The sequence below is a fragment of the Microcaecilia unicolor genome, chromosome 3, assembly GCF_901765095.1.
Source record: "Microcaecilia unicolor chromosome 3, aMicUni1.1, whole genome shotgun sequence".
In the NCBI taxonomy this organism is placed as follows: Eukaryota; Metazoa; Chordata; class Amphibia; order Gymnophiona; family Siphonopidae; genus Microcaecilia; species Microcaecilia unicolor.
In genome coordinates, this window is record NC_044033.1 from 76,744,589 (window position 1) to 76,772,355 (window position 27,767).

General features: G+C 41.9%; 1 protein-coding gene across 2 annotated transcripts in view; it reads left to right on the plus strand.

The window, feature by feature from the left end:
* The window catches only part of LPGAT1 (lysophosphatidylglycerol acyltransferase 1), a 210,943-nt gene that overhangs the window by 68,633 nt on the left and 114,543 nt on the right, over nt 1–27,767 (plus strand). For both annotated transcript variants that reach the window (XM_030196071.1, XM_030196072.1), the window contains exon 4: nt 22,078–22,173. In XM_030196071.1, coding sequence (XP_030051931.1) covers nt 22,078–22,173 — 96 coding nt within the window. The remainder of the gene's footprint in view (nt 1–22,077; nt 22,174–27,767) is intronic.

Genomic DNA, 27,767 nt, shown 5'->3' on the forward strand with positions numbered 1-27,767 from the left:
TAATTCTTAAGCAGAGGATCTATGAGAGTGACATAGCCGAATAGCTGTGTTTGCATCTTCCTCAAAGTAGATTGGGAAGAGCCAGAATACACCATATTACAGCAGTTAATTCTAGACATGAGAAGGGCAAATAAAAGAGAATGGAAGAAATGATCACAAAACGTTTGTACTGAATGCAGTTACAGCAGTACAAAAAAACCCAAAAAACTAATTTGTAGAGTGCTGATACCTGAGGAACAAAAGTTGATAAGCAAGAATACCCCCCCCCCCCCAGATAGCAAAAAGAATCAACGGGGGTAATAGTTGTTTCCATTAAGTGGAGGTCAGACACTGGGTAGGAACAGTGATCAACAGGCAATAGTAATCTCCTGATTTAGCACTAGTTGATGCTCAGTCAACTGACAGGCTACAGAATCAAGGCAGTTTTGTAAGAGTAACATGTGAGTTGTCAAGGTACATATAGTAGAGAAGTAGGATATCATCAGCGTAAACTTGAAAAGAAATCGTAAAGTCCTGCATGATAGTTTTTAGTCGGCTCATAAAGAGATTAAATAGGATTGGGGAGAGGGTAGATCCTTGTACATAAGTATTGCCATAATGGGACAGACCAAAGGTCCATCAAGCCCAGCATCCTGTTTCAACAGTGGCCAATCCAGGTCACAAGTACCCGGGAAGATCCCAAAACAGTACAATACATTTTATGCTGCTTATCCTTGAAAAAGTAGCCACGAAACGGGGACCTGTCGGGGTTTTAAGAGCACCAACTTGTTCAAGCTAAGTGCTGCATAAAATTAGATGATAGCATATTGATAAACAGAAATATATTTTCATATACAAGATTAGCAAAGGGTGGTGGAGGTTAAGTCAATGATTAGACAATACACACAGATAATACACCCAGTCATTGGGTGAAAAATCAAATAATCTTTATCGTGTGTTATATATGAGACTACTCCACTCTCAATAAGCTGAAGAAGCAATACACTTGTATTCATGTGTGTTTAAATATTTTGTGATATCCTAGAAATAAGCAGTGGATTTTCCCCAATTCCATTTTAATAACGGTCTATGGACTTTTCCTTTAGGAAGCCATCCAAACCTTTTTAAAAACCCGCTAAGCTAACCGCTTTTACTACATTCTCTGGCAACGAATTCCAAAGTTTGAGTACACGTTAAGCGAAGAAATATTTTCTCCTATTCATTTTAAATTTACTACTTTGTAGCTTCATTGCGTCCCCCCTAGTCCTAGTATTTTTGGAAAGAGTAAACGAATGATTCACGTCTACCCATTCCATTCCACTCATTATTTTATAGACTTCTATCCTATCTCCCCTCAGTTGTCTTTTCTCCAAGCTGAAGAGCCCAAGCCATTGAAAATCCAGATACACAATATCGACTGGCTCACCTTTATCCACATATTCGTTCACCCCTTCAAAGAAATGTAATAGATTGGTGTGGCAAGATTTCCCTTCACTAAATCCAAGTTGGCTTTGTCTCATTAAACCATTCTTTTGAATATGCTCTGTAATTTTGTTCTTTATAATAGTCTCTACCACTTTGCCTTGCACCGACGTTGGGCTCACCGGTCTATAATTTCCCGGATCTCTTCTGGAACCTTTTTTAGAAATCAGTGTTACATTGGCCACCCTCCAATCTTCCTGTACCATGCTTGATTTTAAAGATAAATTACTTATTACTAACAATAATTCCACAAGTTCATTTTTCAGTTCTATCAGTACTCTGAGATGAATACCATCCGGTTCAGGCGATTTGCTTCTCATCAATTTGTCAAATTGCCCCATTACATCCTCCAGGTTTATAGTGATTTCATTCAGTTTCTCTGAGTCATCAGATTTGAATACCATTTCTGGCACCGGTATTTCTCCCAAATCTTCCTTGGTGAAGACCAAAGCAAAGAATTCATTTAATCTCTCTGCTATGGCTTTGTCTTCCCTGAGTGCCCCTTTCACCCCTCGGTTATCTAGTGGTCCAACTGATTCTTTTGCTTTCTTCTTGCTTTTAATATACCTAAAAAAAAATTTTTTTTACTATGTGTTTTTTGCCTCCAATGCAGTCTTTTTTTTCAAAGTCTCTCTTCGCCTTCCTCTTCAGTGCTTAGCATTTGACCTGCCATTGTTTATGCTGTTTCTTATTGTTTTCAGTCGAATCCTCATTTTCTTTTAGCTCTAATAGCTTCCTTCACCCATAATGAGTACCGGTACCTCTTTTTCCTACAAAAAGAGCACTGGAACATACCATCTTTTTTGTCCTTGGAGATGCAAACTCAGTTCATTTCCTTGGATGGTCAGAAAGACCACAGTCCGCAGCCTTGACCAGAGCCACTAGGGAGTCAGTGTAAAGTGCACAGTAGAGGAGTTAACATGCTCCCACCTGGATTTACATAGCTTCAGTTCACTGAATGTTATCTGCCAAAATGACACCTCATTTTGACTTCTCCATCAGGCGTGTCCATTCAGTTGCAGCTCTTAGGTCACAAAACCTGCATTTGGGGTCTTGACCTGGGTGGGCTTTCCATAGGTGCATCATTATTCTGCACCTCTGGTGGGGTGGGGTTGTCATGGGATTACAGTCACAAAAAGATTGATAAACAATGTCTTAATGTCATTTACAGGAAATTCATTACTAGCCCCTCTGTGTCCTTCCTTTATGAAACTACTAGTAAAAAAAAGCCCGTTTCTGAAAGAAATGAAACGGGCACTAGCAAGGTTGTCCTCTAATGGCAATTATGTTTTTAAGGGAACTGTTAGGAGAGAGTATGTGTGAGAGAGAGCGAGTGAGTATGTGTCAGAGAGTGAGTATGTGGGAGAGAGAAAGAGTGTGTGTCAGAGAGAGAGAGAGAGACAGAATGTGTGTGTCTTTCTGAGTGAGAGAGTGTAGTGTGTGTCCTGTGTGCACTAATTATGCTCTCTCCCCTGCATTCATCCATATGCAGCAAACGTCCTCTGTGCCCTGCACCCTTCATCCATCCATGTGCAGCATCTCTCCCCTGCCCCCCTCCATCCATCGTGGTGCAGCAAATCTCCTCTGTCCCTTGCCCTTCCCCCCTACTTGTGCATGAACTCTGCATTCTCCCCTGGCCTTTCCTCCATCCACCCATATCCAGGGCCCCCCTCCATCCTTCTCTCTTCCCTCTGAGTTCCAGGCCCCCTCCCTACCTCTCTTTCTGTGTGCCCTCCCAGTTCTAGGCCCCCATCCCCCACCCCTTTGAGTTCCAGGACCCCTCCCCTCCCCTTTGAGTTCCAGGACTCCCTCCCTCCCCTCCTTTTTGAGTTCCAGGATCCCCTCCCTCCCCTCCTCTTTGAGTTCCAGGATCCCCTCCCTCCCCTCCTTTTTGAGTTCCAGGACCCCCTCCCCTTTGAGTTCTAGGACCCTCTCCCTCCCTCCCCTTTGAGTTCTAGGACCCTCTCCCTCCCTCCCCTTCGAGTTCCAGGACGACCCCCCTCTCCTCCGTCCCCTCTCCCTCCGAGGTCCACGCCCCCCTCCTCCAACTTCCTCGCTCCCGCGCCTCTCTCCCTCCCTCTCTCTCTCTCTCTGCCCTCCAAGCACGACCTGTCCTCTGGCAGCCCCTCGCCTTCCTAAGTGCTGGCTGTATTTTAAAAATTCTTACCTTGGGGTGCGGCGTCCACAGTGAAGGTGAGCGGCGCTTCAAACTGCCTTCGCATGTGTCTCAGCTCTGCCTCTGGTCCCACCCTCATTTCCTGTTTCCGGAAGGGCGGGACCAGAGGCAGAGCTGAGACACATGTGAAGGCAGTTTGAAGCGCCGCTCGCCTTCACTGTGGATGCACTTAGGAAGGCGAGGGGCTGCTGGAGGACAGGTCGTGCTTGGAGGGCAGAGAGAGAGAAGGAGGGAGGCACGGGGGCTCAGAGTTCCCTCAAGGGAGGGGCAATTACGAACACTACACGGCTTCACTGCCACGCTGCCACGGAGTCAGCTTCAGAACGTTGGAGGTGCGAATTATTATATAAGATTGAACAGAATTGACCCCAGACTGATCTGAAGCACTCTACAAATTAAAAAAAAAATCCTCTCTTAGGAGTGAATTCCACTTAACACTACTTTGTCTCACTCTAACAGTTTCAAACTAGCATACCCCATGATTGCTCGGTTTATCTGTGGAGGAGTGGCCTATTGGTTAGAGCACCGGTCTTGACATCCAGAGGTGCCTGGTTCAGATCCCACTGCTGGTCCTTGTGACCTTGGGCAAGTCACTTAACCCTCCATTGCCTCAGGTACAAACTTAGATTGTGAGCCCTCCAGGGACAGACCCAGCATCCCTGAATGTGTCTCACCTTGAGCTACTACTGAAAAAGGTGTGAGCAAAATCCAATTAATAATAAATTTGTGGGCCTTCTGTGCAGAACAATTTAAACAGCTTTATTAAAATGCAAGTATTATCACATCAAATACAAGCTCCTGATCTAATTTTTAGGTCACCCAAAAATCGATCTGTTTTGTTTGACATGACAGTAAACTGTACTGTCTCATATCATATCTCATATGCAACACAACAAAACCAATTCACGTAATGGACATAACACAACTCTTCCGCTGTACGATTCACTAATGTGGCTGTGCCACGTGAATCTTTGTCCTACCATAACATCCCTTTGTATTTGTTCACACCGGAGACTGCTAACGCCTCTCCTGTACTATGTAAGCCACATTGAGCCTACAGATAGGTGGGAAAATGTGGGATACAAATGTAATAAATAAATTAAATAAATATCTTTTAAATTGGTGGAATTGATTCCATTAGTTTGCCTACAGCCAAATGAAATGACAGGTATTTCCTTAGTACCTCGATGAAGGAAGAAGAATGGTCGATGTGTTGGTCCACTTTGCTGACCTTATGTTTCTGTCTGTGACAAAAGGAAATCCTAGTGCTACCGTTGAAACAGAGGATTACTTTGTAAAATGGAGACTGCAATAAAAATGGTCTTGCAGAAAGGGAGAGAGAATGGAATTTAACAGTGCTGGATTTTATAGATTTTTGTACCTTATTTGATAGTGAATTGTTTGTGGCTATGTAGAAGAGTAATGAGGAAATATTGGGTCCCCCCACAGCCCAACTCTTTCCCTTACTTACCTGGGGCATAGCCAGACACTCAGTTTTTGGGTGGGCCTGAGTCCAGAGTGGATGGGCATCTCTCCCTCCATCCTCATCCCAAATACCTTCAGTTCTTTGCCAGCAGTGACTCATACCTGCTGCTCATGCCGGCCCAGAGCCTTCCTCTGATGCAACTTCCTGTTTTTTGCATAGGCAGAACCAGTTCAGAGGGAAGGTTCTGGGCTGGTGAGAGAAATTGAAAAGGTACGGAGGGGGTTGAGGGGTGGAGTTGAGAGACGTTGGAATGCCCATGGGGGAGGGGAAGGAGATATGCCAGGAGTCTTCAGCTGGCGGGGCTTAGGAAGCCCATCAGCCACATCAGAGATGCACCACTTATGGGTGGGCCTGTGCCCAACCAGGCCCACCCATGGCTGTCAATGCTACCTACCCTCCTACCCCGTCTCCTCTTTTCTTTTATACATTGATTTGGCCAAAAGCTGCAAGAATTAAGGGCTCTACCTCAGCAACCGTCAAGTAGTCTTTGTCCTCAAGTGAACTTCAGCTTATTCTTCTACAACAGTGCTTTCCAAGTTGTGGGTTGTGACCCAAAAATGGGGTCGCACACACCGCATTTGGGATTGCAACCTGGGCGGGCACAAGACACGTCATGACATGCCATGGCGGTGTTGTCGTTCCTGTAACCTTGAACACGGGATTATGGCTGCAAGAAGTTTGAGCAGCACTGTTCTACTGTCCCACCCACAGAACCTCAACTAATTATTCTCTTTCAACAGTTCACCCACGTTACCAGCCATTTTCATACAAATCCCTAAGAACTCATTTCCTACTTCTCCCACTTAAAGTTGCTCTCTCTTTAAGTAATCCCACCTGTAACCCCCCAGGTTTGTTCTTCTCAGTTAGGGTTCCCCACTGTTTTAATTCAAGTCCTTTGGTTTGTTTTTTCTTTCGTGCTGCTTGCCTCTCCTCCTTGACTAGGAGTAAGAGACTTAGTAAAATGCTGTGTGTATTGGGTATTCGCTAAACAAATCATGCTCATATTAACTTACTAACAACATCAGCTTGCTGACGATTTGTTTTTAGAATGTTACTAGGAAATGCTTTGAATAGAACCAACGTTAATCTAAAATCTGCTGGATAAAGAGAAGTGAAAGTACTTATTCACTTGGCAAAAAAAAAAAATAGTAAAGCCTCTTATTTGCTTTCCTGTCTTCCTGAGTGAAAACATCTCAAGATACCGTATTGGTATCAAAAGTTCAAGAACTTTAACAGATGAGCTTAACATAAACATACAGCATGAAAATAATTCAAGCTTTTTGGGTGAAATGTGTAGTGGCTGCTCAGAACATGTATCAAATCATAAGAAATTCAAACCCCAGCTCTAGATGAGTGTTTGAAGCATCCGTTTTCTTGATTTCTTGGTACTGCCTTTTGTTATGGTCATATTTCTAGTCACTTTTCAATTTTGCCTTGTTATGCTTTTATTCAGCTGTTCTTGAGGTCATGCCATATTCATACATTCTGCCTATTGGTGTGCTGCTGGTATAATGCTCCATATATAATCGATCAGGTGCTCTGTGCTGGTCCTCCTTATTGGGAGGAAGGGCGAGTGACAGAAAAAAAATCAAAATAGGATATTAATTTTGTTTTCACTAGCAGCCAAATTATCTTTTTATATAAAATCTTTCCTTTTCCTTCCTTACTTCTGCGAATATGGGGGAACACTGCTAATGGTGGATCACAATTTATTCATGAATTTACAATTACAACTCAAACTAAACTTGTACAGTAAGAACATAAGCATTGCCATATTGGGACAGACCAAAGGTCCATCAAACCCAGTATCCTATTTCCAACAGTGGCTAATCCCGGTCACAAGTACCTGGCAAAATCCCAGAACAGCAAAACAGATTTTGTGCTTCATATCCTAGAATATGCAGTTGAGTTTCCCAAGTCCATCTTAATAATGGCTTGTGGACTTTTCTTTTAGGAAATTATCCAAACCCTTTTTTAAACCCTGCTAAGCTAATTGCTTTTACCACATTCTCTGGCAACAAATTCGAGTTTTCAAGTCCAAACAGGGGGGGGATGCACCAAAGTCCTCGTTAGAGCCGTACTGTACCGAATTCCATAACGAATCAGTACGGAACAGCTATGCACGAAGAAAAGGGAATGCAAATGAGCTGCTCGTTGCAGCTCACTTGCATTCTCTAACCCTTCGTAAAACCATCGGAAAATCGCCCCGTAGAGCATGCGCAGAGCAGCCAAGCGTTATGCTGGCTGCTCTGCGCATGCCAAGGACGTCCGAAAAAAAAACCAAACAAACACGTCCTTTATGGACGGCCTTGCCCCTCCCCCCCGCCCGAGGTCCTTTATCGGCAGCCTTGCCCCCCCCCCCCGCCCGATGTAGCCGCTGCTCCCCGCTCCCCCCTGCATTAAAATCATAACTTTAGGCAGCCCCGGCCCCCTCCATTCCTCTCTTCCTCTCTTTTTCCTCCTTTCTTTGAAATGACAGCTCCCGCCATCCTCCGCTCCGTGCCCCGCCCCTCCATCTGATACCGGGCTCTCACAGCGCCTCTCACCTCTGTGTGAAGGTGATGCACGGGCAAGAACAGCTGATCGCCTTTTCGGACGTCCCTCCTGGGCCCACCCTCGTCTGACGTTTTCGTTTGCTGCTACCGTCATCGGAAATTGGGCTTTAGTGCATGCCAGGCTAATTTACTTGTTCATTAAAGGCTCGTTTGGTTTAGTGCATCTTGCCCTTAAAGCCCACCTCTTTACCACTGCTTTTGACTCCTAGTAGAGTTTAATTACTCATTAAGTGAAGAAATATTTTCATTAAGTAAAAAAGGAAACATAATATATACTCAAAGGTAATGTCATAGACATAAAACTGTTCAAGTCCTCAAAAAAAAAAAATCCAGTATCAAACAGCACAGTTTAAATGAAGACATTCTTTCCCTTAAATGGCCTTTTTACTTTTGACATCACAGTTAACTGAAATATATTTTTTTAGTCATATACAGGCATATAGACGTGTTTGAAAGTGACTTAAACTAAGCAGTTTTCAAGATCCTTCAGTGAAAGAAGCAAATACAGTTTCTTCCACTCTAAGTCGTAAGGGAGATCTCCGTTATATGTGCAACAATTTCATCGCTACCATTTTCCTTCCATTCTGAACATATATGTAATTCAGAATCCTTGGTTGATGCTTAGGTATTTTAAAATAATGGCATCAGAAACATAGTATAACATTTAGCACTATGACCAACCTGTTAACTATTCATCTTAGTTCTGATTTTATGAAACAGATGTACATTTAAGATAATGTGAACTTGTCACCAACACTGTACTGATATTAGCAAACATAGTTTTTTCTTTCATTGTTTCCTTAAAGTTTTTGTATCTCTAACTGCATAATTTCCTTTTGGCTTAATATTCCAGTTATATGTCAGTATCTAGAGGCAGACCAAGTTTCAGTTTTGGTTATGGTGCCAAAACTAGCCCCAAATCCTTTTTAGCCATGTTCTTGGTTTTAGCCAAGAATGACCACATGCTTTCAGTGGAAGCCAAACATTTGTACTTTGTTCTGTTTACCTCCCTCCCAGACCCCCCTTCTTCCAGGTACCTACCCCCACAGGCTTACCATAAAGTCCCTGGTGATCTAGGGTATAGTCAGCAGGAGCGATTTCCAGTCACTCCTGCTCATAGCAGCTCTGTTCTCAAAATGGCTGGTGCGACCTCTAGCAGCAGTCTCGTGAATTTTCTGTGGGTTTAGGAGAGGGCTGCAGGTTGCAAATTCTGCCAATCCCCAGTGGGCTTTGTTGGTTCACATTCACACTCCCAAACGTTAGTTTTTGGTTTCAGATGAAACCAGGTAATTTTTAGCTGCAGTTTTGGTTTTGACTGAAAGTGTTAGTTTCGGTGGTAGTTTTGATTTCATCCAGACTGAAGAAAAGTAGTTTTGGTTTGCCTCTGTTGGTGTCGTTTAAGGATGTATGGAATAAATGTGGGAAGATCAGATAAGAAAAACAAGTTTCTGAAAAATAGGGGTACAAGGAAAACCACCGAAGTGGAGGAACAAATATCCACTGCAGAGATTCCACAAGAGTAGGAAAGTAGGGTAGTGGATAGGTTTTCCAACTTGAGATAAACATACACTGGATGGTACACTAATCAGTCTTTATTAGTCAAACTTTTGGGACTCGGCACTGGACCGTGTTTTGGCACAAGGCCTGCATCTGGGGTCTAAGAAAAGCAATGAAAAATAGAAGTTTAATGAAACCACACACAAAAATATTCAGAGCCCAGTTAATGACAACCTTTCTACCAGAGGCTAGTGAGGGTCTTTGGTGTTTAGAAGCCTGTTTGTATCTGCATGCCCCCTCCTCCTCCTCCTCCTGCAGTCTCAGTCCCAACGGACAGCAGGAGAGTGCAGCTAGTTGTACACTGGGCCCAGTGCTTCTTTGATTTACTCTTCCTGCCCGTTGTGCCTCTCCTGCTTATGTGGTTTGCATGTCAGTCAGCTGTTAGACTTACATGATGCTCCATAGATTTCTACAGTGCACCATTGAACTGAAATGAGGCAGAAGAGAGCAGATTAGAGAGGTGCCTGCCCATTATCCCACTAACTCCACTTAGGTGCTGTAAACCTGTAAAGTGAAATGAGGCCACAGGAGCAAGGATGGACCAGAGAGATAGGAAGGAGAGAGAGAGGGAGATACATATAAGCAACAGGCAGAGGAATTGCTAGGCACTTAAAAAAACCCCAAACCAAACCACTCATCAACTTCACCCAAGATTTTTATTACTAAATTACTGATCACAACCCCCTCCCCCTTAAGAATGGTTTTGTAAAATACATAATTGGATATCTTACATCATTTACAGCAGCACAACTTCACTGCCAGTCACATTTATAAAGCAATACTTTATGATACAAAACGTGCACTCACAACTTCTATCAGTTTGTTACACCATAACAGTAGTAACTGCTAGTACTGCACAGTACCAACCCTACCTATGAAAGGCAGCACTGACCTGGTGCTTCTCATTACCTGTTTGCTTGCTGACCTCTCTGCTGAAAGCTGGGAAACTTAAGCCTCACTCATCACTGATTCAGAGGTGGTGATGGCCACTTTTTGTAATTAACTAAGCTTTCTTGGGATGCAGTGTTGTGGGTATACTGTAAAAGGAGCAGATGAACATCCTTTGAGTACCCATAACTGTTTTTCCCCCTCTGCCTTAGCAGACATCTGCAGGAATCGTGGTCTATAGCTACATCTCTTCCTCAGTTTCTATAATAATCTAAAGTAGAGAGGTGTGGTAGCCATGTTAGTCCACTCTTAAAGGTAATCAATAGAAATCAAACAAAATTAAAACATGGAAAAGAAAATAAGATGATACCTTTTTTATTGGACATAACTTAATACATTTCTTGATTAGCTTTCGAAGGTTGCCCTTCGTCAGATCGGAAATAAGCAAATGTGGTAGCTAATCAAGAAATGTATTAAGTTATGTCCAATAAAAAAGGTATCATCTTATTTTCTTTTCCATGTTTTAATTTTGTTTGATTTCTATTGATTATAATAATCTATAAACTGATAGATGAAAAGCTTTTCTTTCTACAACCCCAACCCCAGTACATTGGGATCTTAAATAATAAACACATGGTACTGTAGGGAAGGAGTAGGATATTACAGAAACAGAGGAAGAAAGATGACCTGCTTCTTCCCAACAGTAGCATGTCTTTTAATATTTAAGATCCCAGTGTATTGAGGTTGTAGAAAGATGAGTCCTTCATCTGCCAGTTTGTTCTGCGGTCCTCAGCACTTAGTCTATGCATTACAGGCTTCAGGAATCTGCTTCAGGTCCTGTCTAACAAAACCTATTGGGAGAACCATCCAAATAAGGCTCCTTAATAGTAGGTCCTCTAGAAATAAACACTCTTAAATCTTTGACCTGATCCAGATGTACCATATTGTGTACCTGCTGTACACAGCCTTGGATGAATCTATCTTTATAAAGACGATTAATAAATCCAAATAAATATTGACATGGTGTGCTTCTCCGAAACCTGGTTAAGGGAAGGAGATGCAAGCTACTTAAATGAAGCATGCCTGCCAGGCTTTTCCTCCTCTGTCACTCATCAACTCCACAAGCGTAGCAAAGGAGTGGCCATTTTTTTCCCCTATAAGGAGCTAGTAACCACATCCCTTATGTCTTCGGAATCCTTATTGATTCAACTTCTAGGACAGGATCCTTTTAACTAGCTCCTGGTGGATCATAGTTCACTGCCTACACGTCAATTATTAGAGGAACCTATATAGTAACATAGTAAGTGATGGTGGATAAAGACCTGAGTGGTCCATCCAGTCTGCCCAACAGTCACATTCATTATCGATTCAAGATTTAAATCAGCATTGAATGTGATATTATATACTTGATCATGGTCTTTCTTTGGTGATTTTTTGGACATGGACCATAGAAGTCCGCCCAGCTCTGGCCTTAGGTTCCACCTACTGGAGTTGCTGTCAAAGCCCACTCCAGCCTATCCAAATCTGTCTTAAGACCGTAAAAGTCTGCCCGGCACGGTCCTCATGGTCCAAACCACTGGCGTGTACGTCAAAGCTCTCTCCAGCCCACCCTCAATCGGATCGCCAAATGCAGGTCTCAGATTGTAAAAGCCAGCCCAGGACCGGGCTTGGTTGATTCAGCCAGAGTTGCCATCTAAGCACCACTTGACATGCAAATACATATGCAACCTTCTAAGTTTTGTTTTTTATATCATTCATTTTCTAATTAGAAATCCTTTGTGTTCATCCTGCACCTTTTTGAATTCCGCCACAGTTTTTTTGTTTTTCCCACCACCTTCCTCGGGCATCTACCACCCTCTCCATTAAAAGAATTTTCTGACATAAGTCCTAAGTCTACCACCCCACTGCTTTCTGAGACATGTACACATTCTACTCCTCTTAAGCAATTTGCTTGTACATTGTCATAATCTTACTTCATGTTTACTGCAGGTCTTCCTGTCTGTACATAAGCATCGCCATGCTGGGACAGACTAAGGGTCCATCGAGCCCAGCACCCTGTCTCTGACAGCGGCCAAAAGAACAAACAATTTGTCCCGCCCATCCCAGAAATAGTGGATTTTTCCCACGTCTATTCAATAACATTCTATGGCCTTTTCCTCCAGGAAGCCGTCCAAATTCTGCTAAGTCAACCGCCTTAACCACTTTTTCCGGCAACGAATTCCAGAGTCTAACTACGCGTTGAGTGAAGAAAAATTTCCTCCGATTAGTTCTAAATTTACTACACTGCAGCTTCATCGCATGCACCTTTGACCTAGTATTTTTGGAAAGCGTAAACAGACGCTCCACATCGATCCTTTCTATTCCACTCATTATCTTAAAGACTTCTATCATATTTTCCCTTAGCCACCTTTTCTCCAAGCTGAAGAGCCCCAGCCTCTTCAGCCTTTCCTCATAGGAAAGTCATCCCATCCCCTGTATCATCTTTGTTGCCCTCCTCTGCATCTTTTCTAATTCCACTATATCTTTTTTGAGGTGTGGCGACCAGAATTGCACACAATACTCGAGGTGCCTCAAACTATGTCAGTTCCAAATACTAGGTCACTATATTGACTTAATTTTCTCTGAGGAGCACGTAATAAAAATATACCTCTGCTTAATACTCCCCTACCCTGGTCTAATCACTATCGTGTAACTTTTGAACTTGACAAGTTCCCTTTGAACAGTTTGGACAGAGGAATTAGAGGCTCTGTAGGAAACTCCAGACACAGGTTTTAGAAGCCCTGGCCGTGGAATGCGAAACTTTCCTCTTTCAATTTCTCTGCTCTCACTTAATACTCAGATGACAACCTGGAATACCATTCTTTTGACATGCTTTGGATAAGATTGCTTCTATCACTGAATATACTACTAAACACAGTCATCCATTTTACTACCCTACATTCCAAAACCAAAAGATTTTAAAATGTCAAGCAGAAAAGGAATGATGTGAGAACAAAACAGCAACAAATCTATTGGTCTTGCCAGGCCACAGCTTGAAGTCTCGGCATCAAGACAAGGATCATCAGCAGCAGGCAGGGAAGAGTTGGAGATCTATCCTGCCCTGAAGAACCCACTTGACCACCAGGAGTTCCTTGAGGTATGTGCTGGGAGGGCACTCGGGGCTTGAGGGGAGGTGGATGGAGGTTGGTTGTGGGTGTGGGCTGTAAAAAGGGTGGGTGTGGGGATGCAGGGAGGAGGAAAAAAAGATTGGTAAGAGGCAAGGAGGTTAGATTGAGAACAGGAGACGGTACGAGGCTATCTAACCCATTATATGGGTTGAAGCCAGTAGGCAGAGACTGCTGCCACACTGGTTCACCCAAAACAATAGCAAACGTTATTGACAAAAATAGCAAAAGATTATTAGAAATAACGGACTGTTTATGCGTGGTCCATATGTAAACAGTCAAAAGCTGTTCCACTTGGATAGGCAGTGCCTTAAAAGGTGGAGGACAAAAGATTTTATTTTTTTACTTGTTTGACAGGCTTTTAATTTATTTGAAAGCTTCCCATTTGTAAATATAAATATAATGAAATCAAAACTGAATATCACTAAAACAGCTTCAAAATTTATTGTAGCTGGTGGAAATAGCACTAAATAAAGGCTGTATTTTGTGCTCATTTTTCAACACTGTTCTATACAATAAAGTAATACATGGCCAAATTTCAGTGAGGATATCCTACATACATAAGTACATAATTATTGCCATACTGGAACAGATTGAAGGTCCATCAAACCCAGCATCCTGTTTCCAACAGTGGCCAATCCAGGTCTCAAGTACCTGGCAAGATCCCAAAAAAGTACAATACCTTTTATGCTTCTTATCCTAGAAATAAGCAGTGGATTTTCCCAAGTCTATTTTAATAATGGTGTAAGGACTTTTCCTTTAGGAAGCTGTCCAAACCTTTTTAAAAACCTGTTAAGCTAACTGCCTTTACCACGTTCTCTGGCAATGAATTCCAGAGTTTAATTACACGTTGAGCGAAGAAAACATTTCTCCGATTTGTTCTAGATTTACCACTTTGTTGTTTTATTGTGTGCCCCCTAGTCCTCGTATTTTTGGAAAGAGTAAACAAGCGATTCACGTCTACCTGTTCTACTCCACTCATTATTTTATAGACCTCTATCATATCTCCCCTCAGCCTTCTTTTCTCCAAGCTGAAGAGCCCTAGCCACTTCAGCCTTTCCTCATAGGCAAGTCGTCCTATCCCCTTTATCATTTTTGTCGTCGTCCTCTGTACCTTTTCTAATTCCACTATATCTTTTTTGAGATGTGGTGACCACAATTGAACACAATATTTGAGGTGATGGGTTCATCTTAACTGTTGTTGTAATCTGCCTTGGGAAGCCTGGTGTTATAAAGATTGGAAGTAAAATTAAAGTCTCTTTTCTTTGGTGCACATGGAATCACATCCTCACGTCATCTCTTTTGTACAAATGGATTATTCTGTTTTGAGCATGTTTTAGGGACAAGTGGTTTTCATAAGTCAAAATAATACAAATGTTTTCTTTCATGCAGATCTCTTTCTTGGGTGGTGGAGGGCAAGGTGACTGCAGTGTGGTGTGGCAGGGGCTGGTTGGGCTGGGGGCCGGGATGGAGGAGATTACCTGTGGCAGAGACGGGCATGGATGGGTTAGATTCTCCATGGGGAAGGGTGAGGACGGATTAGATTTCTGTCCCTGTGAAACTCTCTAGTCTGATCCAGTTTCATCAGCAGTGTTGGCACTGACCTTGAATGGCTCTGGAGCTACAATAGATGCTGGCAGTACATCAGCACTGAATAAACATTGCTTCTCCTTGAAGCTGAGCATTGATAGAATCCATGGGAGATAAATCATCTTCTGTTTTCCATCCAGTGAACGTGAGGCATTCATTTCATCTGTATCTCATTGGGACATGCTGATACTTGATACTGAGTGAAAGCTAAGAAGCATTGACATAGATCCCCATCAGTGCACAATGCTGAGAATCCTTTTAAGCATCCCTTCAGAAAGGATGGCTCACCTTCCAGCAGCACATCTGGGGACTTGCACCAGTTTTCAAGAGCCCAGATCCCCTCACTATTCCTGAAATGACTTGGGAAGATGTCCCCTGTCTTCCATTTCTCATGTATGTTTTAGCATCAGCAATATTTGAGGAAGAATTGGAGCAAAGAATCTAAGTAACACTGGATTTTCATCTTGTAAACAATACTGGTTGAGACCAAAGGTTCATCAAACCCAGTTTTTCCAACTGTAGCCAAATCCCAGAAAGTAGGTAGATGGCATCTCACTTACCCTGAGGGATAAGCAATGGATTTTCTCAAGATTGCCTCCTTAGGTTTGGAAGTTCCCCTAAAGGGGTTTTTTTTAAAGACCCAGATACACTAACTACATTTGTCACATTTTACAATGAGTTCCAGAGTTTAACTATCCGTTGAATGAAATTTTTTTTTTCTCCAATTTGTTTTAAATGTACTGCTTAGTAACTTCATGATGTGTCCCTTAGTCTTTGTACTTTTTGAAAGGATAAACAATCAATTCATATTTAGCCCGCTTCACTCCATTCAAGATTTTTTTTAGACCTTTATATCATCTTTCAGCCGTCTCATCTCCAAGCTGAAGAATCCCAGCTTCTGCTTTTCCTCATATGAGTGTCATTCCATCCCGCTCATTTTGTTCCACTTTTCTGTACCGTTTCCAATTCTACCTTTTTAGAAATGCGATGACCAGAATTGCATACAGCATTCAGGGTGCAGTCACACCATGGAGTGATACAGAGGCATTATATTTGTTTTATTCTTTATTCCTTTCCTAATAGTTCTTAATTTTTTTTTGACTGCTGCCACAACCAAAAAGAAGAATTTCAAATATTGCCTGTAACACCTAGATACCTTTTCCTGGATGCTGATTCCTAATGTGGAACCAGCTATTGTGTACTTATAATTTGGGTTATTCTCTATGTGCATCACTTCATACTTATCTATATCAAATTTCTTCTGCCATTTGGATGCTCATTCTTCCAAGGTCCTCCTGCAATTTCTTAGAACTAGCATGTGATTTAACAATGAATAATTTTGTGGCATCTGCAAATTTAATCATTGTTCCCATTTCTAGATCATAAACGTTAACAGCGCTGGTGCCAGTACAGATCCCTGTGGTATTCACTATCTGTCTTCTTCCTCTGTCTTCTAACCAGTTCTCAATCCACAAGATATTGCCTCCTATCCTGTGGCTTTCTGATTTCCTCAGGAAAAGCTTTCTGAAAATCTAGATAGACTAGGGGACTCATTTTCAAAGCGGTTAGACTTACAAAGTTCCATAGGTTATTATGGGGCTCATTTTCAAAAGAGAAAAACGTCTTAAAAAGTGGCATAAAACAGCATTTAGACATTTTTTTTTCTCACAAAAATGTCCAGATCAGTATTTTTGAAATCCATTTTCCAGACTTTTTTCTATGCTGTTCGCCTGCAGTGCATCCAAATCTCAAGGGGGTGTGTCAGGGGCATTCTAAAGGGGGGGGGGGGGGGGGGGGGGGTTGGGTGTTCCTAAGACCTGGGCATTTTTCAGTCATAATGGAACAAAACAAAAACGTCGAGGACTAAAACTAAGGTGTTTTGAGTTAGACCTGTTTTTAGAATGAATAAGCCACAAAAAAGTGCCCTAAATGACCAGATAACCACTGAAGGAATACAGGAATGACCTCCCCCTTACTCCCCCAAATATGTAAAAGAAAGAGTACACACCAGCCTCTATGACAGCCTTAGATGTTATAACCAGTTCTACTATAGCAGCAGCAGGTCCCTGAAGTAGCCTAGTGGTCTGTGCAGTGCACTGTGGAGAAGGGACCCATTCTCATAATCCAGCCTAACTGTTACACTTGTGGTGGAAAGTGTGAGCCCTCCAAAACCCACCAGAAACCTAATGTATTCACATATAGGTGACACCTGCAGCCATAAGTGGTGTACAGTTGGATATAGTAGGTTTTTGGTGGGTTTTTGAAGGCCTCACTGTACAATATTCTTATTAAACTCTTTTTATTAATGTTTAATCATATTCAACCATCACCTGTAATAAACATAAGAAAATCCCTCCCTACCCTATCCCAAGGGTATCCCACAGCTGACAAATACAACAATCCATAGAAAGGAAAAACACACAACTATCATAGGCCATGACTCTTACACCTCCAATTGAAAGCAACTGGTTGTGATTCTCCCCTCCTCAAAGTACCACACCTCCCCTCAAGGGTTCAAAGGTCCCTAGCAGGATCTTGAAGGGTATAAGAAAATCTGTTAAGAACCTTACCATGCGCTGCTGGAGATATTCTCTGTAAGTATGCTCCCCAGACAGATAAAAATGTTTCTGCCATTGAGGAGATAAATGAGACCCAAATGATTCTTATAACATTAAGGAATGAAGTTCACTTTGCCAATACCAGATAAGTACATAAGTACATAAGTAGTGCCATACTGGGAAAGACCAAAGGTCCATCTAGCCCAGCATCCTGTCACCGACAGTGGCCAATCCAGGTCAAGGGCACCTGGCACGCTCCCCAAACGTAAAAACATTCCAGACAAGTTATACCTAAAAATGCGGAATTTTTCCAAGTCCATTTAATAGCGGTCTATGGACTTGTCCTTTAGGAATCTATCTAACCCCTTTTTAAACTCCGTCAAGCTAACCGCCCGTACCACGTTCTCCGGCAACGAATTCCAGAGTCTAATTACACGTTGGGTGAAGAAAAATTTTCTCCGATTTGTTTTAAATTTACCACATTGTAGCTTCAACTCATGCCCTCTAGTCCTAGTATTTTTGGATAGCGTGAACAGTCGCTTCACATCCACCCGATCCATTCCACTCATTATTTTATACACTTCTATCATATCTCCCCTCAGCCGTCTCTTCTCCAAGCTGAAAAGCCCTAGCCTTCTCAGCCTCTCTTCATAGGAAAGTCGTCCCATCCCCACTATCATTTTCGTCGCCCTTCGCTGTAGATGGTGGGCAGTCAGACAACCAATGATTTAAGATACATTTCTTTCCCAAAATACAGGATTTGCCTACAAATAATTTATCTCCATGGCTTCTCAGACTCATTGCCCTGGTGGAGCCCAAAAGTACCACTTCAGTGGAGACCCGGGGCAGTAACCCAAGACTAAGTGCAAATATTGGAACAAAGCATCCCAAAATGCCTGACTAGAACTGCACTGCCATATGCTGTGAAAAAAGGAATTGTGCCCTACTTGATACTTCTGAGAGCGGGGAGTCTCTGTGCAACCCACCAAAAAAGCTTGGTGCTGTGAAAAATAGAGACTGTGAATGGTGCAAAAGTAGCATTCCTGTAACTCAGCGCTATGAACAAGACGAGGGATTGCCCGAACAGTATCTGATATGCAGGAAGCACGAAGAGACTGTCCCAAGTACCGTTCCCACATCTACACCACCTGCCGGAAGTCCTTTGAAGGTTTGCACATTCCCCATACAAACAGGAAACTGAAACTTGACCTAAGGCATCTCTTTCCAAAAATTTTCTCAGTTGAACCTCAGACACAAGGGACAAGCTATATTGAGACAAAGAGAGATGTAGTGGGATAATTGTAAATAGGCAAATTGGTCTGCCAAACTAGAACCACATGGTTGTTGCAAATCAGGGAAAGTGAGAAATGTCTCATCCTCTTTTGAGATGTTTCAAAAGAGAAATACCCTTAGCCATCCATCGTTTAAATATGCCACCTTCCAATCCCTGACAAAAACTCTGCGTTGCCCACTAAGGGAAGCAGATTACTACTAGTGACCACCTGATTCCACTGAGGCAACAGCTCCCTCCATAAAGCCCATAAGGGTCGAAATAACAGACTCCTACAGATCCAGGAGGGTAATCGCCTCAAGACAGCATGAAGAAGATAGTTAAAATGCTAGGGATGGAAAAGGTGCGCTGAAACAAAACATCCGTGAAGGTGTCAGAATTCAAGAGCCAATCCCTCAAATAATCAAATAATTCTGGCAAATAAATCAAAAAGTCCATTCAAACAGTTCTCTTGGAGCTTGAATAGCACTGCACTAATTTGTATTAAAAAAAAAAAAGGGGGGGGGGGGAGGAAATTAATGCTTGAGAGCTCTAATGCCTTAGGTCAACAGTGACCATAGCTTTAGTCCAGAGGTTTCATCGCAGCTCTTCATTCCAAAAGCCTCAGTTCTTTTTTCCACAAGTTTTTGTCTTTTATCTAAATTATTTTTATCCACAACACTGTGATAACATGAATTACTTATTCCACCTTTACCAATAAATATCCCTTTATATGAAAGTACTCATCTGATACACTGAAGTTCCCAGAAGTTCTCCCTCTGTGGTATGCGCTGAATTCAACTACTCCAAAATTCACTTTTATTAAGACAGTCTAGTCAAGGTTCATCCACCATGAATTAGAGATATAAAGTTACTCTGACCTGGTCAGTGGTTTCACCCAAAAACATTGGGCTTCATCAAGGAGTATGGTTGACTTAATACTACTAAAACACACCAAATGCAAAATTAAAAATCCTTTTTTCTCAGAAATACAAAACATATCCTTGCACTTACTCTAATAAACTATTATAATGGCAGTAACAATGACAAGAAGCATCAATACTGTCAGTACTGTTAAATACCAATGCATGAAACAGAACTCCTAGAAATGCTTGCCAGTCGATTTCCATGCTATGTCTGTGAAGGTGTAGTATATTCTAATGATATAGTACTGTTCTTTTTGAATTCAATATTTTAAAAAAAAAATCCTTCCTTTCAGGGTAGAATGTTATGAAAAACTTTTAATTCCTGAATAGTATGATTCTTTATTGCATCGTATAGCTGATAGATGTTCAATACAGGATTTCACTTTTCTTTTGGTCTTCCCAATGTATATTCGTGAATACGGACACATTATGGCCTACTTTCCTGACTCAACCTAATTTACCTCTTCTTTTATTACAGCAAAATCCATGGGCCCTATCTTTCTTACTCACTCTTATTATCTTTGTTGTCTATACGATACGTAAACATTTACTATTTTACTATTACATTGTTTAATTGTATTTTAATTAATTTTTTTTTTTATTGCATTTGTATCCCACATTTTCCCACCTATTTGCGGGCTCAGTGTGGCTTACAATACATTGTGAATGATGGAAATACAATGTGTTACAGTACGATTATGGGTTACATTGTGAGGAGTAATGGGGAGACAAAGTCAAGTCAAAATTCGTTGGGGCGTAGAAACCATGGGGTGTTACAATGGGGAAAAAATAAGGCAATAGAACAATAGCAAGAGAACATAGGGTATAGCATATTAAGTGTTGTGGAAATACAGGTAAGAGAGATTCATAAGAGAGTGTATTTATGCATTTCTATTAGTGTGTAAGGACTTCATGAGTTTTGATCCTTGCAATAAATTTTCTCAAAGAGATGAGTCTTCAATCGTTTGCGGAAGTCGGTTAGTTCGTAGATCATTTTCAGGTTGCGTGGTAGTGTATTCCAGAATTGCGTACTCATATATGAGAAGGTTGATGCATGTAGTACTTTGTATTTTATGCCACATTGAGCCTACTACTAGTGGGGAAATGTGGGGTATAAATGTGTTAAATAAATAAATAAATAAATAAATAAATAAATAAACAATCAATCCCTTCATTGATGATTAAAAAAGGCAAATGTGTAAATGCATTCATTTTCAATGTTTGATCACATACGACACAGTTACAGAATTTATGGTGTTTTCCCAACAGATTTACAGCACTTGAATTAGATGTAACGTATTTGGAGCGCACTTGGCAATTTCCAAAACACCTCATGCACTTGCAATGCTTTCCAATATTTTTGAATAATACTTCTAATTTGAAAAGCTTCTGGGGAATAAGGAAGAGCATATAGGTATTTTGGCTGAGGGTCTCATTAACTAGTGTTAATGACAATTGCCAATCGGCATATTTAGCATGCGAACATGCTTATTGAATCACAATCTGGATAATCCTTATCAAAAAAATATTTATTAGGAGTTATTGTTTTATAAATTTAACTTACTGAATATACGCTTTCATAGGTTTTCTGCTTCTAAGGTACCTGAAAATGTCTTTGAAAGAGTATTTAAATTTGTCACATATATTCTCCAAGGACAATCGTGAAAACAGTCCTCACAGAATACAGTCACTTTGCCTAGGAGTTGACTTTTCCTACTAATAATTTTGTATGGAACTGAAGTGGTCCTGCCTGATAACAAAGGCATAAGAACTCTTGCACATGCATGATAGCTTTCTAGAAAGTTCTTTATGGCTTCGTAAACGTTGCTCTGACCTTGAGCTCTATCGAATGACATCATCTGCTTGGAATCCTACTGTCTTTAGAGAATATCTGTTATATGTGAGCACTTTCGCTGGTCTTTAGTCGTCATTAAGAAAAAGAAATCCCCATGCTGGAATAGTGGAATGGAAACACTTAGAAATATATAATTAAATGAACTTATTGCCTGACTTGGGAAACGATTTAAAGACGGTGATGTGAAATTTGCTGAATAATATGTATATTATGCATTTTATTGTAGAAATTCTTTAGCATCATATATATGTTAGTTGAATGTTCTAATGCATGCTTATTAGGTGTATCATTAGTATTATGCTAACATAGTATTATATCTCTGGTATTTGAATTCCAGTGCTGTTAAATGTGTATATTTTTGATACTGTTTCACGGTAGTTCTATTAGGTTTAAATGTACTGTTTTCAAGTTTACCTCATTTATTGTATTCAGTTTATTTGTGGTTATTTTACTATTGTTATGCTGTAAAGAAAATTGTAAGTTTTATGTTAAACTGTACACCGCCTTGGGTGAATCTCTTCGTAAAGGCAGTTAATAAATTCCAATAATAATATAAAGTAATTCTACCTCCTGTTTTTTGTTCTGTTACAGGTTGTCCGTCACATGATGTGGTTGATGGATCACATATTTCAATATACTAATTTTGGTATTGTATCTCTTGTTCACGGAGACTTCTTTATAAGACAGGTAAGCCATACACAGCAGCAGTTATGTGCAACTAGATAGCCAATAAATTAAGCTTGTCCTTGCTATCATGTATGCTTTGGAAAAGAAGTTTCTAAGGGATCCTTTTACTAAGCCTCAGTAAAAGGTGGCATTAGCATGCCCTTACATGGGTGTTTTCATCACACTAAGGCCATTTTTACTGCAGCAGTAAAATGGTCAGTTTTCTATTTCTCCTATTAATGGCCATGTGCTAATGTGACTATTAAAAAAAATATTAGCATGTGAGCACCTACTGACGCCTATTTTGTAGGTGGCAAGGGCTCACGTGCTAATCAGTGCACAGTAATGTAGTTATGCTAACTAATAAGTGCAGAAATGCCCACCTTCTGCCCCTAAACATGCCTGTCCATCCTAAAAAAGTAAGAATCCTAAAAGGGAACTTTAAAACAATAAAGGAACGTAGGACCTTTGAAGTCAGAATGATTAAATATTTTGACACCCACCAGACAGGACTTAACAAAGATCTGGGTTTTCTAGCCCATTATAAACCATAAAATTGTAATGCTTTGACACCCTCCTGTCTCTTATCCACCCACTCCCATCCTGTTAGACTGTTACTGAAATGCTTTGATGTTTCACTTATATATACTGTCATCTACCAACATTTGCTTATTTCCAATTCGACGAAGAAGGGCAACCTTCGAAAGCTAATCAAGAAATGTATTGTTATGTCCAATAAAAAAGGTATAATCTTATTTTCTTTTCCATGTTTTATTTCTATTGATTACCTTTAAAAGTGGACTAACACGGCTACCACACCTCTTTACTCAAGATGGCAGCTTAGTAAAAACTCCTAAGTATCTGCAATTTTCAGTGATTGGTTGTATATTTGATAAAGCTAGGCAAATTCATCAGGTCAACTGAGACTTGTTTTAGAACTTGGCTAAAGAAAATTTCACGTAATTTTAAATCAGACACACCAAATTAAGGGCCCTGTTTACTAAGCAGCATTATAGGCCTGTTAACCATGTATGTGCCTATAATATGCCTATAGGTGCCTCATGGTTAGTGCGCGCTAAAAACACTAACGCACCTTAGTAAACAGGGCCCTCAGACTCTTTTACTGTGTATCTAATATTAAAAAAAAAAACTTGTTATGTAACCCCCATATCATGCTACTACCACCACCAAATTAAAATCTGTATCTAATTAATAAAGGAGAAACTGCCGAAAACTAATAAGATGTTGCATTTGAAGCAAATTTTGTATATTCTCTCCCTTTTTATCTACAGAATGTGCCAGTTGTGAATGTGACCTGCAAACTGAGTTGTTAAGCTGTTAAAAAGAAGTAACAGTTGCCTTCTCTTTATGAGGTCCTTTTACTAAGGTGCGCTGAAAAGTGGCCTGCGCTGTTGTAGGTGTGTATATTGGACGCGCGCAGGTCCATTTTTCAGCACACTGAAAATGGACATGCAGCAAAATTTTAAAAAAAGGTGCACGTTTATTTTGGGCCTGAGACCTTACCGCCACCCATTGACTTAGCGGTAAGGACTCACGCGTTAACTGGGTGGTAATCATCAGCATGCGTACACTGCTGATTACCACCCAGTTAGTGCCACGCGGTAGAAAATAAAAAATATTTGCTGCTGTGTGTATCGGCTGCGCGTAAAAGATGGAATTACCGCCCGAGGCATGCGGTAGCTGGGCGGTAGTTCCAAATTGACACGTGTTGGACCCGCTTAGTCGCCTGTGCACCTTAGTAAAAGGACCCCTATATAAGTGGTACTGCAGGTCTTACATCATGATCAACCAGGCAGAATCTCATTTACAGCTGTAAAGCAAAAGCTGAAGGTGTGCTCTGCTTAATATTTTAATCCTTTTTGTCCTCATTAGCAATGAACGCATTGTACACTCTCACTACAAAAATATTCGTAAAGCACTTGCCATGTTCTTCTGGGTTTTTTTTTTAGGGACTGAATTTGTGTGTTATATGCTTTTTTTTTCTTCTTTTGGCTGCCTAGGGTGATCTACCTATTAGCTGTCACAGTTACAAAATATCCTGTTACCGCTTTTCTTATCTTAGAAGTGTGGGTTGGGTGAAATTTCATGGATTATCGTTAGTCTCTGATTAGAAAATCAGAATGAGGCACATAGCTAAAAATTCTCAATCATTTCTTCCCCATATGCTCTTTATGTACTGCAAGCAGACCATTTTACCCCTATTCAGGAGAAAGTGATGTAGAGGCCAACCGAATTTCAGTTACAGTGCCAAAACCGACCTCAAATCCTTTTATCTCCCCAGTTTTGGTTTCAGCCAAAAGGTTATAATTTTTGGCCTTATTTTTTTTTTGGCTGAAAATGTCCATGTGTTTTTGGTGAAAGCTGAAAATTTGTGCTTTGTCCTGTTGTTTTTTTCTCTCTCTCTCTCTCCCTCTCCATCTCCCTCCTCCACCCTAAACTGTAGACCCCCTAGGCCTATTTTACAATCTCTAGTGGTCTAGGAGTATAGTTGGGGCAGGAGTGGACCCCAGTTACTCCTGCCTATTCCAGCTCTGCTCTCAAAATGGCTGCTGTAACTGGTGCATCGCTCCTGCCCTAACTAGACCACCTGGGATTGTAAAATTGCCCCCCTCCCAATCCTAGGACTATCTTTGTATTCTTACACGATAGTTTATAGGGTAAGTAGAATGCTCCAAATAAATGCTTTTGGTACAAAATTTTAGCAGAAATTTAAGTCTGTAAATTTAGGATAAACGCTTTAGGAATTAGCCTCTCTGTGGAGTTATGACATCAACTGTCACTCCAAGTATGGCAGAGTCAGCCACTGTAAAAGCGCCATGGTTTTTACTTTCAGTTTTCATTAGCTGCAGTATTTCATTATTTACATTGCTATATTCTGGCTTGGATACTGTGGATTTAGCAGAAGGATGCAGACTGCAAGCTCTGATAGTCCCCAGTGACGTCACTGATTCATGTTTACACAACCAAACTTGAGTTTTCGGTTTTGGCTTCAGCCGAAACCGCGCAGTGAGTTTCACCTGCAGTTACAGTTTTGGCCGAAAGCTTTCAAACAGTTTGTGTGGAAGTGGCAGTAGCGATTTCAGTTTCAGTTTGCCTCTAAAGTGATGTACCATGTATGAAGTTTACTCCTGTGGGAATTCTGTGCAAAATGTTTGAAAGTTCTGCATAGTTTATTTGTAGTGTGTTTCCACAGAATTTTCCCATCATAAGGCCAGAAATCCCTTCTGCCTTTTCCCTCCTTAGGCTCCAGCTTCTCTAGTTCCCTCTTTCATTGCAACTGCAGTTCTCTCTCCTTTTAACTCTCAAAGTCTTGTCCAATGTGCAATACCCTCACCTCCCATTCTTTCTCCTTTCTTCCCAAGTTATGGTCTCTTTCCCCCAGCCTCCCCATGGCACCCTTGAGCTCAGCTGCAGGAATCTCAAGGCAGCTAAGGGTGAGGCTAGCTGCCAAACTTCCAACCAAGTCTGGAGGGCTAGAATGTCTGGAATGTGTAGGGAGACAGCAAGACAGTCTATGGCAGCCACTGGTTCTGGCCACCAGAGGGCGAGGTGAACACAGCCAAAGAAAATAGTCACCATCGTGACACCAGGGAAGCCAGGGTTCAAATCTTGCTGCTGCTCCCTGTGATCTTAGGCAAGTTACTTAACCCTTCATTGCCTGAAGTACAAACTTGGGACCCTGTTTACCAAGGTGCGCTAGCGTTTTTATTGTGTGCTAACAATAGTGACACCCATAGGAATATATGGGTGTCCCTAGCATTAACGTGCACTAATTTTTATCACGTTCTAAAAATACTAGTGCGCCTACAGTGCAGCTTAGTAAATGGGGCCCTAAGATTGTAAGCCCTCCGGGGACACGGAAATAGCTACTGTACCTCAGTGGCGTTCCTAGCCTGGATGACACCCGGGGCGGATCGCCGATGTGCCCCCCCCCCCGGATGCAGCGCCCCCCCTGCGAAATGACACCTCCTCCCCCCTCCTGGCGAAATGACCCCCCCCCCCCCCGGGTGCATGCCGCTGGGGGGGGGAGGGGGGGTGCCGCGGCGCGCGCCTGTCAGCTCCGAGTTCGCTAACTTTGCTTGTTAACTGCAGCTCCCTCTGCCCCGGAACAGGAAGTAACCTGTTCCGGGGCAGAGGGAGCTGCAGCGAACGAGTGAAATTAGCGAACTCGGAGCCGACAGGCGCGTGCCGCAGCACCCCCCAGCGGCATGCACCCTGGGCGGACCGCCCTCCCCTTGGTACGCCATTGCTGTACCTGAATGTAACTGTACGATTGAACTTTGGAATGGTCCCATACAAGATAGCACAACAGATAAAAGGGGTCAAAGAATGAGAAAGCAATAGGTAGAGGGAAGAGAGGAGAAGGAGAGTCTGAACATACTTGGGAACGTCAGAGTTTTGTTTAGCCTTAGATTAGTAGAAGATGGTTTTGGCAGTAGGAAACTCTGTTTTCCAGCAAACTTGGTAGTACTACAAACAGCTGTGTAGGTGCTGATGCTCTTGTCCAGTTCTTGGGAGTAGTACACCTCACCAGCTTTTGTCAAAGTTAATTTGTATATTTTTGACAGGTGGCCACACCTAATTCTGGTCATGTTAGCCAATAAGAAGCAAGAACATGCCCAAGTCCCACACACTCTGTCCCACCTCCTTTGACACCACTGGATATGATGTCATAGCCCTGCCCATGTCCCACCCCATTTGCATAACTCCACCCCTATCCCTGCCTTAATTACATAGCCCTACCCCAACACCAGCCTCTTTTTGCATAACCACACGCCAAACCCCAACCCTTTCAGTGACCTCACAGGTAGTGACATCATAGCCATGCCCCCTTTTCCAAGACGGTGGCGCACACTGGACACACTATCCTGCTTATTTTCGAAAGAGAAAAACGCCTATAGTGCGACCTAAATCGGGAGATAGACGTTTATCTCGCAAAGGTGCCCAAATCGGTATAATCGAAAGCCGATTTTGGGCGTTTCCAACTGCACTCCATCACGGAAACGAATAAAGTTGACGGGGGCGTGTCGGAGGCGTGGTGGAGACGGAACTGGGGCGTGGTTATCAGCTGAGGAAAGATGGGCGTCTTTAGCTGATAATGGAAAAAAAAAGGCGTTTTTACCGCGATTTTGGGTCACTTTTTTTGGACCCTTTTTTTTCACGAACAAGTCCCAAAAAAGTGCTCCAACTGCCCAGATGACCACTGGAGGGAATCAAGGCTGACCTCCCCGGACTTCCCCAGTGGTCACTAACCCGCTCCCACCAAAAAAAACCCACTTTAACTTTTTTTCCAGCCTGTATGCCAGCCTCAATTGCCATACCCACCTCCATGACAGCAGAATGTGTTCGATCCTGTCACAGCCTTTCCCTGGGTCAGATGTGGCTCTCGGGTGCAGTACAGGGTCACATCAGCATTGCATTGTGGTGGGTGTAGGGTATTGGGCTCCTTGATTTCATTAGCTTGTGTTACAGTCTCACGATGTTGGTAGTTGGTAGGCTCTTCTCCAATGGTGCTTTTCCCCCTGCCTACTGGGTCAGAGTGTGCCCTGTTGTGTTTCCTGTTGTAGTCCATGCGGTAGTGGCCATTTTTGTAA